This window comes from Pteronotus mesoamericanus, unplaced genomic scaffold (genome assembly GCF_021234165.1).
Source record: "Pteronotus mesoamericanus isolate MK-2021 breed Mesoamerican mustached bat unplaced genomic scaffold, CSHL_Meso_final contig_182, whole genome shotgun sequence".
Lineage (NCBI taxonomy): Eukaryota > Metazoa > Chordata > Mammalia > Chiroptera > Mormoopidae > Pteronotus > Pteronotus mesoamericanus.
In genome coordinates, this window is record NW_026555078.1 from 4,128,961 (window position 1) to 4,147,158 (window position 18,198).

General features: G+C 41.8%; 1 protein-coding gene across 2 annotated transcripts in view; it reads right to left on the bottom strand.

Moving 5' to 3' along the window:
- UNC79 (unc-79 homolog, NALCN channel complex subunit) overlaps nucleotides 1-18,198 on the bottom strand; it is a 201,178-nt gene that overhangs the window by 54,436 nt on the left and 128,544 nt on the right. For both annotated transcript variants that reach the window (XM_054567102.1, XM_054567101.1), the window contains exons 28-33: nucleotides 12,001-12,287; nucleotides 9,509-9,691; nucleotides 8,764-8,926; nucleotides 6,139-6,288; nucleotides 4,346-5,563; nucleotides 692-799 (exon numbers count right to left, since the gene is read on the bottom strand). In XM_054567102.1, coding sequence (XP_054423077.1) covers nucleotides 692-799; nucleotides 4,346-5,563; nucleotides 6,139-6,288; nucleotides 8,764-8,926; nucleotides 9,509-9,691; nucleotides 12,001-12,287 — 2,109 coding nt within the window. The remainder of the gene's footprint in view (nucleotides 1-691; nucleotides 800-4,345; nucleotides 5,564-6,138; nucleotides 6,289-8,763; nucleotides 8,927-9,508; nucleotides 9,692-12,000; nucleotides 12,288-18,198) is intronic.

Here is an 18,198-nt window from a genome sequence, read left to right on the forward strand (position 1 = left end):
GCATTTGCAGAACTTGCAGAACTTGCCCCTCTGTTTGTATCTGATCCCTGCAGACAATTTCCTGTTCTCAAGTCTCTTTAATTGCCTCCACTGAGCCAGGTGGACACCCTCATCTTCACCTCAATGGAACTCAAGCTTCTCATGACAAAATCTAGGACCCAACAACAAAAGGCAGTTTCCAAATAGTTGCCTCTTAGAGACCCTGTAAAATTTCAGCGCATTTTTACTTTCTGATCCAAAAGGGCTTAATTCAACCATGATGTTGGGATCATGAGATACCAGATACATTTATTTTATGATAACGCAGGCAAAACTTTATCAGTGAGGAAGGTGACTTAAAGTGTTCCATGTAAAATTCTGCCATAGGCAATGCTTTTCACTTGTTCAAAAATTAGTTTCATGTTTTATGGTTAGGCTTCTAATATATAATTATTATCTTATTCAATGATGAAATTCAGTGATTTTTCCTTAATGAATTAGGATTCTTGGCCAATCGGTAACCACACTGATTTAGCAAACACTTGAGATGTTGACAAAGGAGAGCCTATGCCTCAGGGTCTCTGAGAACATACAACGTAGCGTCACCTAGGAAGCTAACACACTAAAAAAAAGGAGAAAAAATAGCAAGAGTGTGAAAAGTAAAAACAATGCAGCAGATAATGTTCCAAAATCAATGTACAAGAGGTCTTACTTGATATGGAAGAATGGCTGCTTGTTTCTGGCACGCCCGCTTCTAACGTAGGGGCCGACGAGGATTCTCGTGGCATTTCCAGAGTAGAAAGTCCTTTAGCAGAGGGATCTACAACCATACACATGATTTAAAACTCAGGACATTTAATTAAAATAACATTATTTAAAATGCTAGCACCTCTTCTATAGCCTTTCCCGTCTTGCCTAAAACACCCAATTCTACTTTTATACCCATTATATACCATTGTATACTTTCTGACGCTACTAATTACTTTAATGGAATTACGTACAGAGCAGTTTCAAAGTTTCACAGAGAACTGTTTGGATATTGCATCTGTGGATATGCCTCTCGGAGATTAATGACAGCCCAGTGACAAAGCTAAGGCTCGCACACTCACAAAGCCTGCCCCGAGCAGGTCCTTGAACCTTCCCAGAACTGAAATTTCTTTTCATCTAATACGTAAAGGTGCTTACAGTTCACTCCTCCCATATCATCCCACCCGCTCATCATTTACATCTCAATTTATATGAAAATTCCTCCTGCAAGAAGGCATTTAGGACCCCTCCCCCCAAAAAATACAAACGAAAAAACTGGGCCAGGTGACACTCATGAAATTCCAGAAGACCCTGTCCTTAATCGCTCCTAGCCTACCACACCCTAATGTAATTTCTATTTACTTCTCTATAATTTCGCTAAACTGTAAGTAATTTAAGAACAGGGGCTGTATTGAACATGAAGTAAATACTCTTCAAGAAATGGTGAGAGGCCACTCTGGCCAAGTAGAGGACATGGGAAGTGGGCAGAGCGAAATGAGGTCAGAGAGCTAGTGACAACCGGGACCACGTGCAGCATCCTGGAACTTAAGGACATGAGCTTTCCCTACAAGAGAAATCGGGAGCCCAATCGAGGGTGTGAAGCAGAGGAATGACAAGATCTCGTGTTTTACGGACCGCTCTGGCTGCTCTGCTGGGAAGATTCCGAGGCAGTACGAGTAGAAGACGGGGGTGGGGGGCGGCCAGTGCCTTGGCTATGACGATGACCCAGGTGAGAGGCAATCGCGGCTCCGACTGGGTAGAGACAGGGGAGGCCATGAGGTGGGCGCCATGTACTGGATATAACATGGCCAAATAAGGTTGCCAAATAAAATGGGGGACGCCCAGTTGAAATGTCTTTCAGATGAACCACCGATAATTTTCTAATATGGCTATGTACCATGCAATATTGGGGAGAGTTGGCTCCTCCCTGGACCCGTGCCATTTGCCATGTGACTTTGAAGGTCCTCCCACTGAAGAGGTAGAGTGTACTTCCTCTCTTGACTTTGGGTTCAGCCATGTGATTTTTTCGGATAACTGAATGTTTGTAGGCGTAACATGAGCAAAGGCCTGGAAAGCGCCTGTGCAACACGGCTTGCTCTCCTGTGCCTCTTGCGTCACCAGGAGCATATTCCCAGGGGTAGTGGTCTGAAGGGGGCAGTAATGAGCAGGAACATGCCCACCCCTCACCTGACCCAAGGGCACGGGGTTGTGGGGAAAGCAATGTCTTCGGAGGAAAGCTGGGTTTCCATTAGACCCTCCAAGAGAAGGTGAAGGAAACAGGAGAGAGTATGTAAGGGACTTTTCTCATGAAGGACTGTGAATTTCGTCTGACCAAGGTAGGATTTCAGAAATGGAATGAAGTAGAAGAAAGATTCAGAAGAGGAGACGGTCAGGGCCTCATGGAGGTTAGAGCGGGGAAGATGAAGGGCGCCCTAGGGCAGCCTTCTGGGGCTGACATGAACCGAAAGTGCACAACGAGGTAGACCCGGTGGACTCCAGGCAATCGGCAGGGGCTAGGCTGTGCGTGGGGAAGGCTTCGGGGGAAGGTGTCCGGGCCCCCCTTGGCTGCAGCTGACAGAGGCGAGGAGGTCTGGGGAAGCTGAGTCTTACTCAGGGCACTTGGGTCTCCTGCCAATACCCAGCAAGGAAGGGTAGGAGGTCCACACGCCTGTGAGAGGTGGGGCACTGTATGAAGTTCTTATCACTGTACAATATATATTATACAATGTTCAAGGCCATGTTATTATAGTTGTTGGATACTTTCCTCTTGTTCTAGTAACAAGTATATTCCTATAAAAACAATTTCCTCCCAGTTTCCTTCCTCTATATATATATACAGAAATTTTCCTGGCTCCAAACAATAAAAAGGTATCCCGGTTTCTCTAGAAACCTTCTTAAACTTTCCTGTTATTACCAGGATCTTTCTCCTCCCCCTGCCTGGCTTGAGCATGGCCTTTTACAAATACGCTAATGTTCATTCAAAAGATTTTTACAGAGCAGCTTTGAGGTGTGGGGCTCTGTGTATGAGGTAGAGAACAGCTAGAAACCTCATGCAAATGAAAGAGCTGAGCCTGTTCTCTTGGGAGTGGCTTTTGTGTGGACAGTGGGGAAGTGGGACTAGAACCAAGAGATAACCCTGGCGCTGCCACTGCCTGGCAGTGTGATGTGGGGTAAGGCCCATGGCGCCCTCAGTGCCAGTGCCCTCGTATAGACAATGGGGTCTCTGAGATCTTTGCCGGTTCTCAGTGCTCACAGGGGTGTCCAACCTGCAGCCTGCCAGCCGAGTGCAGCCCAGGATGGCTATGAATGTGGCCCAACACAAAATCATAAATTTATTTAAAACATTATGAGATTATTTTTGTGATTATGTGTCACAATGTATTTAATGTGTGGCCCAAGATAACTCTTTTTCTTCCAGTGTGGCCCAGAGATACCAAAAGGTTGGACACCCCTACTCTAGAGTCTATGGAGCTAATAAAATAATCATCCCTAACCAATTCCCTTTTTTGGAAGTCCTATTCTTTTTTTTTTTTTTCTCCAGCTCTGAGCTGAGAAATGCAGAAGCGTTCGAGCAGTGCTATGGCAATACTGCCGACGACCGTGTTTTAGGACGAGGTGGGTGTCCAACTTGCCACTTCTGCAAGTTATCCTTCTTTGCAATGGCGCCTCTCAGGAAATACAAGCAATGGCACCTGAAGCAGGAAATCTATGTGCTGTGGCAGCTTCACCATCAAGTGGTGTCCACGGATCAGGGTCTCGGTTATAACTGGGCAACTGGGCTTTTTTGTCACTGTTGTTCCTGAGGGCACTCAATGTCCACCAGATTGCTGATACTGGTTAAAATAATCCATCAGCTGTAGGCCCTAAATGATTATACAGTCAGTTCTTAATTATTCCAAGCACTCTGCTTCATTTTAGCCCTTCATGATCGTTCCTCCTTTGGACTCTATCACACTAGTTCACTAAAGTATATATAGCAGGGGGAAAAAAAAGAAAGCAAAAAGAATTCAAACGAATGACTTTTGCTGATTGAGGAAGGCTAAAGTGATACTGGGAATCTCTTGATTTGAATTAACCATTGCCTCTTACTGCCAAGGATGGTCAAGAATTTAGAAACAATAGATACAGAAACATTTATGGAGCCAATAGAACCGCATCTGAATTCAACACGTGCGACGAGGCAGGAAGGATTCGGGGTGATTACGGAGCAATTATAAAGTCATTCTCTGACATTTTAAGACTGAGAATTTATGCATAGTCAGCGCCAAGGTCCTACCAAGGAAGATGCACAAACTCGAATGGAAGGCCGGGGGAGGAAGGAGAGGCGGGACCGGCTTACCTGGCTCTTTCTGTTCCCCCAGTTTGTCTGGGATGTTGAAGGAGATGTCGAGGTACTCTCTCTGGATGGCGCTGACCGCGATCTTCCTCTGCTTCCGCTGCCTGGGGATGATCTGAATCTTAAACTCGGATTCCTCCGTTCCCTCTTCTTCGACCTTCCTCTCGGGATTCTGTTCTGTATCCGACTCAGCACTGGTGTCAGGCTTCTCACTTTCCATTGGATTCTCAGCATCGTTAGGGACTTTAAGGAGGACGGTTTTTGCCCCTGGACTTGGCGTCAGCCCACCCAGCGTCTCTTCCTCGACATCGGGCTCGAGGCTGTCGCCGGGTGCTATCTCGGGGAGAGCACATGACTTCTGCAGGAGGTCCCGCTTTTGTTTGAGTGTCAGCGGGCTGCCACCAGGCAACTCCTGCAGCTCCCCCCGCGCTGATAATTCTGCAGAGTCCGGGGGGTCATCCAGAGCTATGAGACTGGAGCCCTTGTCGCCTGCCGACTGGTTATTTCCTGAGTCCTTTGGAGAAAAGTCTTTGGAACAGTCCTCCACGCTTACTTGCACAAGGGGAGTTGTGCTCAGGCTGAGGACAGAGGGGTGTCTGGGGAGGGAGGGTGAGGAGGCAGCGTTTTTACCAGAGGCACCGTCATTTCCTTGGTGCATGGTCTCCTCTTCGTCGCTCTCTACTATCCGGAGAGGGGGAAGAGGCTCAAACACAAGAGAGTCGCTGTCGGATGTTGAGAGCATAGAGTGTTTCTCAGGCCCCGATGCTGAATCTGAGGACAAATCTATCAGATCCAAATCCTCTTTAGGAGCGGTCTTTATTGGAGAATCCACTTTGACCTCAAACGTCTCCATGCAGTTTAACCTGACTTCTGGTATGACAGGCCTCCGCGTTTCCGGAAAACCTTCCACAGCAGGGTTCTCGGGGTCTTCGGTGCTGTCGGGCCTTGCGGCGGAATTCTGTCTGGGACGTCCGTGGTCGTGGTGTCTTTGTGTGCTGTAAGCCACCTGGCCAGGAGGCTTATCTATGTCACACCGGTCTATGCAGGACTTCCTACGGTGCTCGTCTAATGTAAACAACAGGGAGTCTGCATTCCCTATATCAAGAGATTTTTGTTTTAAAGAGCGCAGCTTTTTTTTCTGAATGCTTTCTTCTCTCACACAGTGGAGAATGCTGTCTTGTAATGCACCCGTTTCTCTATATTCAGCCAGCTCTATTTCACCTGATTAAAACAGAAAAAGCTAGTACTATTTTACTTGGAGATTTCATCGTTCTTTTTCCCCCTTGTACTTGGGCATACAATTGGCATAAATCACAACCCCAGCTCCACCAGAAGGCAACACTGATTTTCTGGCCAAGGTTTTGTAAGGTTCATTCTAATTTCAAAAACCAGAAACCCCTGGGATGAAAGAACCCCCAATGGCGGTTTAAGATCACATGTCCAAAATCGGGCTTCAGGGTAATTCCTCAGCTCCGTTCATGCGTGCACAGGAGAGGGGTCGCTTTTGGCTGGGAAGAGCTAGGGAACTGTATTCAAATTGCGTGGAAGAGAAGCAAACATTTTGCAACAAATCAAATCAAGCAATGGCCCTCTAGGACAGTCATGACGTTAATGATGTATCTGTCAATTCGCGTATATATATAACTGTGGATATATATATACTGTTTGTGCATACAGATATATAAAATCAACGGTATTAAAATGTGTAGTAACGTAATAAAATTAAGATTTCACCCCAAACAAACGGTAGAGTACAACATTTCTGCATAAAATGACTAAGAGGAAAAAATTCATACTTCTCTGTACATTCATCTCAACCGGCTGATATTTCACCATTTTGCTGCCGCCTATCCTTTTCAATCTTGCAAAAAAAGTTTGAGACTCTTTATTGCAGGGTCCAGTAGGTGTATCATGAATATCAGATTCATCAAAAACACTATCTTCTTCTAATTGGGGAGAGAAAGTCAAAATTACACTTAAGAGGTTATTCTCTCTTAGGCTGTGTCTACACAAGCATTTCAACGAAAGCATTATGTGGAACCACGTCTGGGGTGGTTTCTACGCCAGCCCGAGTCTAGCCATGGCTTGGTATTTCATCCAGATCAAATCATCCATGCGTTGAACAGAGCAACCTGTTACGAGGTTGTCCCTCATTTTCCATGTGACAATTGGCAGCATTTTCAAGAGAGGCACCTCAATATTCCAATGGAGACGTCACACAGAAGCTTTTCCAATGCACTTAAAACCAGATAACACATGCGTGTCAGGGACCTGTGATGCTGCTTGACATCCCTGTTTTGGGTGAATTTTCAGGCTAATTTGGCAAAAGAAAATTAAACAGAATGAGTGGCTCTCACTCTTTCCAGAAATATATGCCTTCCTGGGATTTGAGAACTGGCATAGACACAGCCTAACAGTACATGCACCTTATACTTTGTGAATGCAAAATACTGTACTCTACATTTGGTAATGAAACACACAACACAGAAAAAGCTTAGAAAAGCCACTGTCATCTCAAAAGCTCCACAAATGATTATGGACTGAAAGGGTAAACAAAGGAAAAAAGAAAACAGAAAATAACATTTCCCTCTAGTGGAGACTCTTCTCTGAGGAGTTGGCCATGTGTAACTAATATGAGCCCCGGAAAGAATCTTTGACTCCTCCTCTGAGGCCCCATAAGCCCACTGGTCACTGGCACATCTGTCAAGCTAGTTTCTGTGCCCTCTTCTATCTGCATTTGGCCACTTTTGAATCAACGATAAACCCAAAAACATATTAGTAAGGAAAGGGTTGCTATATTGCCACCCATAAAGTTCACTTAATTTCAAAGGTTCTTCTTTCATGCTTTGGAAAGGCCAAAGTCACGTATGTACAAAGCAGCAAGAGAAAAGGCTACTAAACTGCACTTTATAAATACCTCGACAAATGGAAGTAACCTGTCTACTTACATGCCAAAGTGAAGCCTAGGTGCAGTTATGATTATTTAAGACTTCTTGAGTACAAGGGGAATATGAACACAGAGTTAAGTTTGGATACTGTCCTAACACACAAAAGCCTACAAGTAAGTGAAATTTGAAGCAGCAGATGTTAAATAAACTAAGAATACTAATCTTTTTGTCAAATAAAAAATAAATGTTAACAATCAAAATGGATACAAAACTCCCAGTGAACTTCCACAAAGATGGGAAAGCCAATCAAATTCCTGTCTTCTGGGGGTGATGTGACACAGTGATCTGTTTTATTTTTTATTGCCTTTATAAAAATATGCTCCTTTAACAAATAGTTTTCTGAGGAAATAGTTATGCAATTTCCATCACATGACTTTGAAATAATTCTCAGCTGTGCTAGTTTATAGAGACAGAAAGACTTCAAGAGGGCATTTCCCACCCAGAAAGGTTCATCTGGGACTGGCCCAAACACTGAGCCCACACTGAGGACATCCATAGTGCAAGTGAATCTACCCAATTTCCCAGAAAGTAGGACCTAAACTGGTAGATAAGATATTCTTCAGAGAGGATCTAATTGGTGCAAGAACTAAAAACCTTAATACTCAGAGCTGCATCTATGGCTGACCTAGACTCTTGGACCCTGCAGCAATAAACCAATATCAGAACGCTGGCTCCAATCCATCCTATAGAGATACCGCCAGAGCAGTCTACCAAGTCACTATATAACACTATATAATTCCCCAAAGGGTCATGGGACACTTGGCTTTCTGCCTGGATTGAGTTTGATGATATCCTTTTTTACAAGTTTAGTCACCCTGTGACAAGCATTCAAGATATATACACATTGGTTCTTCAGCTCTCACCTAAAAACTTTCAGGTTACAATTTTACTCTTTAAGTTTTATTCTACTGCCTCCTTTGTGGAAAAGCGATCAATATAAAAAGTGTCAATATTGTAAGTAATGTAAACCTATGCAGCATAAATATTTCATTTCAGTTGCCTTACATCAATTCATATTGAATAAGGCAGCTAGGAAACAGTACTTCAACAAATTTAGACTCCACTCAAATCCATAAGCACATAGTTCAGGAGCAAACGAGAGACCTACAAGGTCACATGGCTCCACTGACTGCCAACAAAGATGTACCTCACAGCCCAAAGCAAGGTGTTTCCATCACGTAGAAAAAGGCTTACAAAGGCTCCTTAACCAAACAGCAGACACTTTTTACCAAACACCATTTCTTATAAAACGGACTTTAGAAGCATATTAATTACTACTCTGGAATGCTCATTTTATAAAAAATTAAGGCAGCCGCATGCACAGGAAAGTTGGAAACTTAATCAACACGAAGTGATTTTTTGACTCCAGGATGATACCCCGGGGCGCTCTTGTATCTCCTAAGAGACACGCTGCCTAGAAATGCGTTATATATTCAAGCCAAGTTCAGCATAGAATCGAGATATGCAAAGTACCTTTCTCTTTTTCGCTGTATCTGCTTATGTTACTGTTGTCACTGTACAAAGGGCCCGCCGTGGCATGCGGCTTGCAGCTATGGTACTGTGCATTAAGTGTATTGACTGTTATGTGAATCAGATGCAGCAGGACCTTGCTGATGTCGCAGTCTCGATATGGATACTGCATGATAAAATGAAGGCAGAAAAATATAAAAGGTTATTTTGAAGGGTAAGTTTTCCATTTGATCTTGCTAGGTGTTTTTCTCAGTGCTTCTTTGGGATAAAAAGAAAAATACAGAAAAGCAAAAACATAAATTCTTATCAGGGCCTTATTCTGAAAAGGGGCCATACTCCCTGCCTTTTGCACCGAACCGTGGACAGCAATGCATGTCCGTTCGTAGTTACAATTCCTTTTGAGACTGGCATAAGCATTTGGTGTCTGAATATAATTTTAAATAGCTTCCTTGTTTTCTGACATAAGAGTTAACATATAGATAAAACAGGAGATTCTGGTTGTAAATAGAAGTTGTTGATCAATGTCCTATAATTGATCTTTTTTTGTTCTAAACATTTTCAAGAGAATACGCAGGCATGGCCTTCATTTCTGTTTTCATTCCAATAGTTCTTTGCTTCTCAGCACTAATTGTACATGACAATTCTTCTGAAGGTCAAATTATTGTCCTACAAAATTCTCAGCATAGGTCTCTTAAGTGTTTTCCTCACTAAGAGAATCATACCACCCAGAGTGACTATGGCAACTTACCTTGTAAAGGATGACAAGCAAGGCCTTCAACCACATCTGCCGGATGTGAGGTTTTAGGGACCAGAGGGAACAACGAGGTGGCTGTTGGAAATAATGCCGTAGTTGAGGACAAGAGCAGTATTTGAGCACCTGAACCACCAAGGGGAGAAGGTGTTTTCCCAAGTTAATGTTATAGTCCATAACCTAAAATAGGAAAGAAATTAATAACTGAAGGAAAACTATAAAGAATACTTATAAACTAAGAGGAAACATCTGAACTATCGAAACACAAGCAAAACATTTAACAGGCATCTCACAAAATATTAATAGTAATGACGAGTAGACATAAAGGAGGAAAGTCCAACCTCATAAGAAATGTTTTAACAATTTGTATATTAAAACAGTTTTAGTCTACTTAATTGTCTAATTATTTATCTATTTAATTATCTAGTAAGATGCTCTATTAAACTATCAACTATAGTAAAATTTAGAATCAGTCAAAACACCTAGTATTGAAAATCACTGGGGGAAATGGACAGTCTCAGACACGACTGTACTACACAAAACAGCCTTTCAGGAGAGCAATGTAGCGCCACATTCAGAAGTAAGAAAGAGCACATAGCTTCTAATACAGCAATTAAATACATCCTAAGGAAATTATCAGGCCAGTGTTCCAAGACGCATGCATAAAGATACTCAGCATTACAGGCACCCCGAATTGAAAACAACCAACACATCCAACAATATGGGACTAGTTAATAAAAGTGTTTTAGTGACAACAGACTACTACATAGCCATTAAATAGGATATGAAACAAGCTTATTTACACTATATGAACTTCATAATATATTTTACATTTTAAAAAATTACACAGATGTATATCAATATGTATAACACAATCTTATTAAAAATGTGCATGCATATACATAATACATATGCACATGTGTGTCTGTGTGTATATGACATAGACATGCATGTATATGGGTATGTGTGTAAACTTGGAGCCAGTGACATACACCAAAATATTAGTAATTTGTCAAGGGGTTTTTTGGAGATTTGTATCTTAACTTATTGGTTATATTTCTAAAATGAATATGCATAACAAGGATTTAGAAAAGGAGAAGTGAGGGAGGCAAGGACGGAGGGAGGGAGGGAGGGAGGAAGGGAGAGAGGGTTTGGTGGCTGAAATGGTGTGTTGTCTCTTCATCACAGACAGCTGAGTGCTAGTGGTGCTCCATCTAGTTAACAGCATCACCAAGTGACAACTGCATATGTGTTGTGCCCACTTTGCTTGCATGTTTTGATTATTTTACAATCTATTTGCACTAATGGATAACAGTGACCATCACTGAGTTCCTACCACAAGACAGGCACTGAGCAGCGAAGCTTTGCAATATGTTGTCTCTCATCTTTGGAAAAAAGCGTTGCCAATGAGCAAACAAGCAGAGGATGTCTGAGGCCAGAGCAGTCAGTGACAGTGGCAGAGCTGAAGTTAATACCCTTCTCTCTAGCCCCAAGCCCTAAACCCTTTGCAGGCTGTGCAGCCATTCTGGAGAGTCTGATGTGTAGCACTGGTCAAATAAGGTGCACAATATACCCTACAATCCCTTAATTCTGCTCTTGGATTCACATCTCAGGGGAATTCCCAGAGTAGTGGATAAGGTGCCCGTATGAGAACGCCCATGGCTGAGCTGTTTGGGGTAGTGAGAAGTTGGGAGCAATGGGAGAGTGTCCATCTCTGGGGCAATGGGTAGTTAACGCATGGTAGATATGGGTCATGGTATATGACACAGCAGTTAGAAGTAGCAGACAAACATGGAAAAGCCAATAATGATGATGTGGCACAAAGTAAGTTGTATCATTAATTCAACTCCACTTGAAGCAGAAAAGGAAAAAGATCTTTTTAAAAAAGCAGTATTGTGATCATCAGAGGTAAAGAGGCATGGGGAAAGATAGAAGAGGGTAAAGAGGGGACAAACAATGATGGAAGGAAACTTGACTTGGGGTGGTGAACACACAATACAATAAACAGAGGATGTATTATAGAGATCTACATCTGAAACCCACATAATTGTATTAGCCAATGTCACCCCGATAAATTCAGTAAGAATTTAAAAAGAAAAAAACACCCACAAACAAAAATCCCACATTGTTTATTGTTCAATAGGTAGAGTTTCAGTTTAGGATGATGAAAAAGTTCTGGGACCGAAGGCGGTCACAATGACAACAATGTGAATATACTTAATGCCACTGAATTATACACTTAAAAATGGTTAACATGGTAAATTTTGTTATGTATATTTTACTCCCCCCCCCCAAAAAAAATCCCAAACTGCCTTTAGGACACCAGGTTGCTGAGTTTTACTCATCTTTATATTCCCCTCCACATACCCCAACTTAAATAAAGTAGCTCACACAAACCTTTACACTCAACCAATGTTGGCTAAATGGAATTCAATTACTTGCTTCTGCCGAAAGCCTAATGGACTTCCGAAAGCTGTGACTACACTTACTTGAGCAATTCCTGCAATAAATGCATTAAAGCAAGTTGACAGGCGCATTTTTTGAGGTGCGATCATGAAGCACCCTTCCTGCTGGTCATAGCCGAGTAAGACGTACAGGTGTCGCTTGACCGTATTGAAGGCCTTTGCGCTGCTGATGTCCGACTCAGCACTGCTCTCGTCCTTGGCCATGAACTTCATGAGCACTGTGATCAGCTGGTGGACTGTCTGGTGGTCGATCCCCGCATCTTCTGGGAGCAGGTCTTTGATGGTGTTGTCATTCTCGGGGGATTGTTGCCCTGTCGGTACAAGAAGGGCCATCAGTGGGTGGCCCCTCCATGATTAAGTTTACACTAAAACCTCACTTACTGATCAATCACCCTTCTTCTGCCACTAAATACTGAAGGGTTCTTTTCTAGGAACACTTAAAGGCACAAAAGGCACAATGTAGCCTACTAAGCAAAGCATTAGTCCAAGTAAGTGATTGTCCATCAACAACCAAGTAATTGGGGAGTCGTAAGGAAATAGAAATAAAAATGAGGCACTACAAAGCTAGTTTATCTTCGACCAGCAAGACAAATGCCCAAAGAAACTTTGCATTTAGTGTATGTTTAAATAACTTGGCAAAGTTTTATCCTCAGTGATAAAGAGAAGTTTTCCTTCCAGCTTTGTAAAATAAACAAGTAAGAATAACCGCAAAAAATATTCTAAAATCCACTGAGCACAAAAACTGGGTTATTTTGTTTAAATTATCTCGATTCAGTTATGTTCATAAATCAGCTGGTGAAAAATAAGTTTTCTTTTTCAAATCCTGAGATATTAGCACTGTGTAGTCTTTGAATGATAGAGTCAAAATTATAAATAGCAAATTATAAGCCCTGCTGAATGTAATGAGAAACATACAGGGCGGAGAGACCACAGACAAAAAGAAGCATGAAAACAGAAAAAAACAGAAAAAAGAAAAAAAATGCCACATGAAGGTGAGCTGAAAGTTCACATGGAAAGAAAAAAATATCTTAGCCCTTCACTTATTCTTAACCTAACAGATAATTATATCTGAGCAGCTCCTCGACATTGACTTTCTCTGTTATTTTTCAACGTCAGAAATTATACCCTGTCTCCCCTGTTTTTCTGTCTCTTCTGGTCTGGTTTAGTTTAGGACTTTGGGGGAAGGAAGAGTGAGATTTGCTCTTCTTTATTGCTGTTTGGGGATTTATTCTTGTTCTTCCTTTGACAAGATGCATCAGAATTTCTACACTGAAGACCAGTTTTGCCTGGTGGGTTAGGTAAGCACACCAGCATCCTCACCCCTTTTCCTGCAGGGAGAAGTTCTGCTAAATGATGACAAGCTTTGGTCACAAACTATTATAAACCAAAGCTTGATCACATTTACTTAATGATGATATAGAGGAGATGACAAAAAGCGAGGTCATAATTTATATCCACCAACTTGTCAACCAATTCAGCAAAACCTCAACCTTCCAGCACACAGCCAAGAGACGCAGGATAGACAGAATGCTTCTGGAGACTGTGGAAACCAGCTGCCTTGATTGAGCCCAAGCACCTTCCTCGTCAGCAGTAGCATGAAAGTAATGTCAAGTTTAGAACTGACTAGGTTAGAACAACGCTTAAGGTAGCGAGCTAGGTTGTCTAGTCTTCCCCAGGTGGTCAGAAGAATGTTGGTCTGTTCAAAAGTGACATGCTGAGAAGGGACAGTTTACAATGTGTGAAGAGACAGCAAAATCAAGTAAGTCAGAGAGCCTCTAACAGAGGGGAAAGCACCTGACAAACTTCACTATGACCCTAGGATTTTAACCTTTTCTGTATCATAGAGTCTCTTCCTGAAGGAAAAAATATGTGCAATGTACTTTAGAGAAGTTTTGACCAAAGATTATTCAAATAAGACCTAAGAATTTGTTTATGATGGTGTTTCATAGAGTGATTAATAAATTAATTGTTAATATTATCATTATTTATTAGCCATGCATCAGCCATCATAAAAAAAAAATCACCCTATTTCACCAAGAGCCCAATAGTGTGAAGCACTGCTGTGTAATTAAATTAAATTTAGAAAAAGATCAAACCAAAACAATACCTATGTAAATCCTCATAAAACAAAACAGAAAATGTTTAGAAAACTATCTTTTCAACTTTGAAGAATATTTAATCTCGGTCTGTTTTTCCTCCAGACTATGACTTTACAGCTAGAAGAAGGTATTGTCGCTCTGGCCAAGCCTAAGCCAAGACTGTGGCAAGTGTGAAAACCTGGGTTCCCTGCAAGATTCAGTGTTACTGTAGCAACAAGGGATGGCTGTACAACATAGCTTCCTTCCTCAATCGGTTTTGGTTCTGGGAGGCGAGGTTTCAGGTGACACGAATCACTGAGTGCTGCCTGGCCACCTCCAAGTCCAGAGCGGCTTGACTCCAAAGTCCCAAAGTTAAAAGTAGAACTGAGGAGGGTTGGGGAAGGAGTTGCCGCCTGTTTTTTAGCCCTGGGACAACAGGGACCCCAATACAGAAGAAAGTGAACTCTAGACTAGGCCGAACTAGGACATCAGCTCCCCATTTCATTCTATTCCAGTTTAGGTCTAGAAAACAAACCATCCGACTTTTCACCTTTAAATGTGTCAAAATTCTTCTTCTCATTGCAAGAAGACACTCATTTTATGAGTCTGTAACCTTCACTTTTCCCATCAAACCACACTTTCCTAGTGATTATCATTTCACAAATGCCCTATTGTCATATTAAGTTTTTCACCGCTCTTCAGTGCTTTAGCATTGTTTGCTGCTTTTACTTCGTTTTCTCCAAATAATCAAGAAAGAATGCTCTTTAAAAAAAACCATTAAATTTACTGAAAAAGAACTAGTTATTGGGACCTATTGCATAAAGTGGGGGGGAAATCTCTTTTCATTCCAATAATTACCCCTCCAGTTGTGGGGTTTGCAAGTCTGTGTTTTGTATACGGTCTTTCTTTACAATACTATAGGCTTGTGACTGGTACACTCTTCATTAAGAAAAGTTACTTTAATCAAGTCCATAAGAAAAATGACCTTAGAAAAGTGGGAATATTCTTTATTGATAAAGACACTAGTTAGTCATCTATAAAGGGTACAAAAATTTCCATTTTAAAACTAAATACCTACAGTATTTTCTCTAAGTTGTGACAATGAAAACACTTTTGAATTCTATTCTATGAAAGTCATGAATATCTGTATTAACTATAGAGATTTAACGTGTTAAGAGATTTGAGCGTGTCGTTTCTGTAAAGAGATAGGTAAGCATCTTTATAATCACAAAGCAGAGAGACCTATTCCTGCTATAACTTTAACATGGACTGAGCCACTGCAATCTATCCACAGAGTGGCGCAACCAGTCAGAACTCCAAAGTATAATACGATTTTATTTATTCAGATAAATTGAAACCAGGCAGGATCAGGATCTGCTTTTCCAGACTTATCTCCTATCACTCCACCCCAAACGCTCAACATGCATACGGAGCTGGACTGCTCACGGATCTCAGAATGTTGCCAGCATTTTCCCACCTTTATGTCTTTGTTCACAGTGCTCTCTTCGCCTTGGAAAGTGGTCCTCCACCCCAAGCCCCAATTTAATCCTATGGATCTGGTCCCCAGAAGCCATTCTTATTACATGTGACCACCCTCCTCTCGGCAATTGGATGTGATCCCTACCCTCTGTGAATCTCCAAAGACAAGAAAGGAGAAAAAATGGGAGGGAGAAAGGGAAGAATGAAGGAAAGTTTCCTTTAGTACTCCCTAACTTTCATGTGGCAAATAACTATTACACAAGGCAGAACTTTTTATTTATGTTCTTGTTTAATTTCATCTATAAGAACCAAGACTCCTGAACGCAAGTGCTATGCGTTTATTTCCTTCACAGAAACTGGGGCAGTGTCCGACATACTGAATTCAAGTAAGTATTTCGGATCTTGTTTTCTCTATAGGAAAAAATTGATGAGGTCCCGAACAGTAAGGAAGTGGCCAGGGAAGTAGGAAACAATTCCTCTGGGTAAGTCAACTCACTGACCCCACTGTCTGACCAACAAGTGACAATTAAGTAGAGGAAGAAAGGACTCCTTCCGTGAGTTTACTCTGCATTTGGTCGAGAGAAGCCAACGACTGAGCACTGTAAATGAGGCTGCGTTATTTCCGTAGTCCTAACTACACCGCCTCACTGGTCTCCCTAGCTCATTAACTCAACTCAAAGCTTCGTTCACAGCAGTTGTGTTCTGTGTGCACGTGGCCACAGAAGGGCCGTTAAGCTGGAGCAGGTGACTAACTCCACATCCTCATCTGCTCCCACCCCTCCCTCTTCCTACCTCAAATCCTAACTCCATGTGTTTATGTCCCATCCACCAGTCAAGACTAGCTTTTTACACCTTACCTGTTGCCTCCTGCTCTCTTCCCACTGCATTTGACACGAACCATTCTGTGATACTAACACTTTCTCTGGATGAGAGTTTTCTTATGTTCATACCTTATCTCTCTTACTTGACTATAAGCAACTTGTGAGTATAAAAATTTTCAATGAATCTTTGCATTCTTAGTATCTGCTAATACAGCAGGTGATTCAATAGACACTGTCATTTCCCAACACTATCATTTCAAACAAGGGCATTCCTACAAAAAACAATTGTTCTCTGTGATTTATTGGATCGCAATGATCAGTAGGTATTTTGAAGTTAGTGAAGATGTGAATTGCAAACTATTTTTCCAGAAACAAAGAGAAGCAACTGGGAAGTCTAAGCGGGGACACCAAGAGGGAGGCAGGAAAGGTCAGAACAAGTGGTACCAGTGTTACCTAGCACTGGGTACCTAGCGTAGGGCACCTTCTCTTTTTGGTATGGTACAATTCAGACCAAGATATCTCAAGATTTCTCTATAGGCTGGAGTCCCTTCAGGGACTGGGACAGCTCCAGACCAACCTGTGGGTTCTAACTGGAAAGGTCCTTTGGTCTGGATGCCCACGGGCTTACTGGATGCTCAGTGTACCAGACCTGAATGCGCAGGTCGGCTCCATAATTAGACCAGTGTGCTCATGTCCCCAGGGGTAGGAACACCCTAAACCCAATCCATGAAAGGATTACTGTATTAGAAAAAAAGCAAATCAAGTCTCCTAGACTCAAGTATCAGTTCTATCCCTAACTAGTTAGTTACATGTTATCTTCAGCTAATTATCTAAGAAAAATTTCTTAATTCCCCAGGACCTCAGTGCTCCTGTCCATATGTAAAGTGAAAAAAAAATACTTTACATTTCTCCAGAGTTGTCGTAAAATCAAACTTGGATGATTTGCATAAAAACACTCTTTATAGATAGAAAAACTATACATATATGAAGTATTATTATTTTCCTAACTGTTTAATTATTATATTTTAGGAGATGAGGAACAAGATACAATTGAGCTCCCTATGATCACATGGAGTGGATATTGTTTGTTCAGTATTATGCATTATAAAACTTCGTAACTGCTGCATTTTTCAGTTAATATTTAACAGATGTTCTGAATCATCAAAGACAAAGAATTCCTGGTTCTCACAGCATTAGGGAAAATATGCTTTATATCTAATCATCATTACACCAATTTCAGATTAGCAGGTGAAAGTGTATATTTTATCAACTGGGGTTAAGTAAAGGTGCGGAGCTCCTGCTAGTGTTTACCACAAATGCCTTGCAAGAGAGGTCCAGATACCTGGGCCTGAAACCCAGATCTGTGCATTACTAACTAACAAACCCGTGGCACTTGCTCCTTTCTGGGAACCTCAGTGTCCTCTTCTATAATATTCACATATTTCTAATATTTCAGCTACAGCATCCCATGAACTTTACACATGCGCACAAGGCCTCAGTGTGACTTGTGTCACAGAGGAACGCAGCTCTTCACTAGCTTCGCACAGTACATCGTCTACACAAGTTTATCTCTGTTGCAAAAATCTGCAAAAAAAACCTGCTGCGCGTGCTAAGATCAGAGCCATGTATTGTAAATCCAGTGCCCAAAAGTTCAGCCTACACAACAATTAAAGGGCATCTGCTTTACTTCCGGCCTAATCAGTAGAAGTCTTGCATAAAGGAACTCATGACCTGCACCGAACAAAAGTATATTCAAGTAGCAAGTTCTTCAGTTTCCATTCAATTACTATTTTAAACTATCCTGTAGTCTTCTGATTATCTTGGCATGTCTTTGCTTCCAAGTT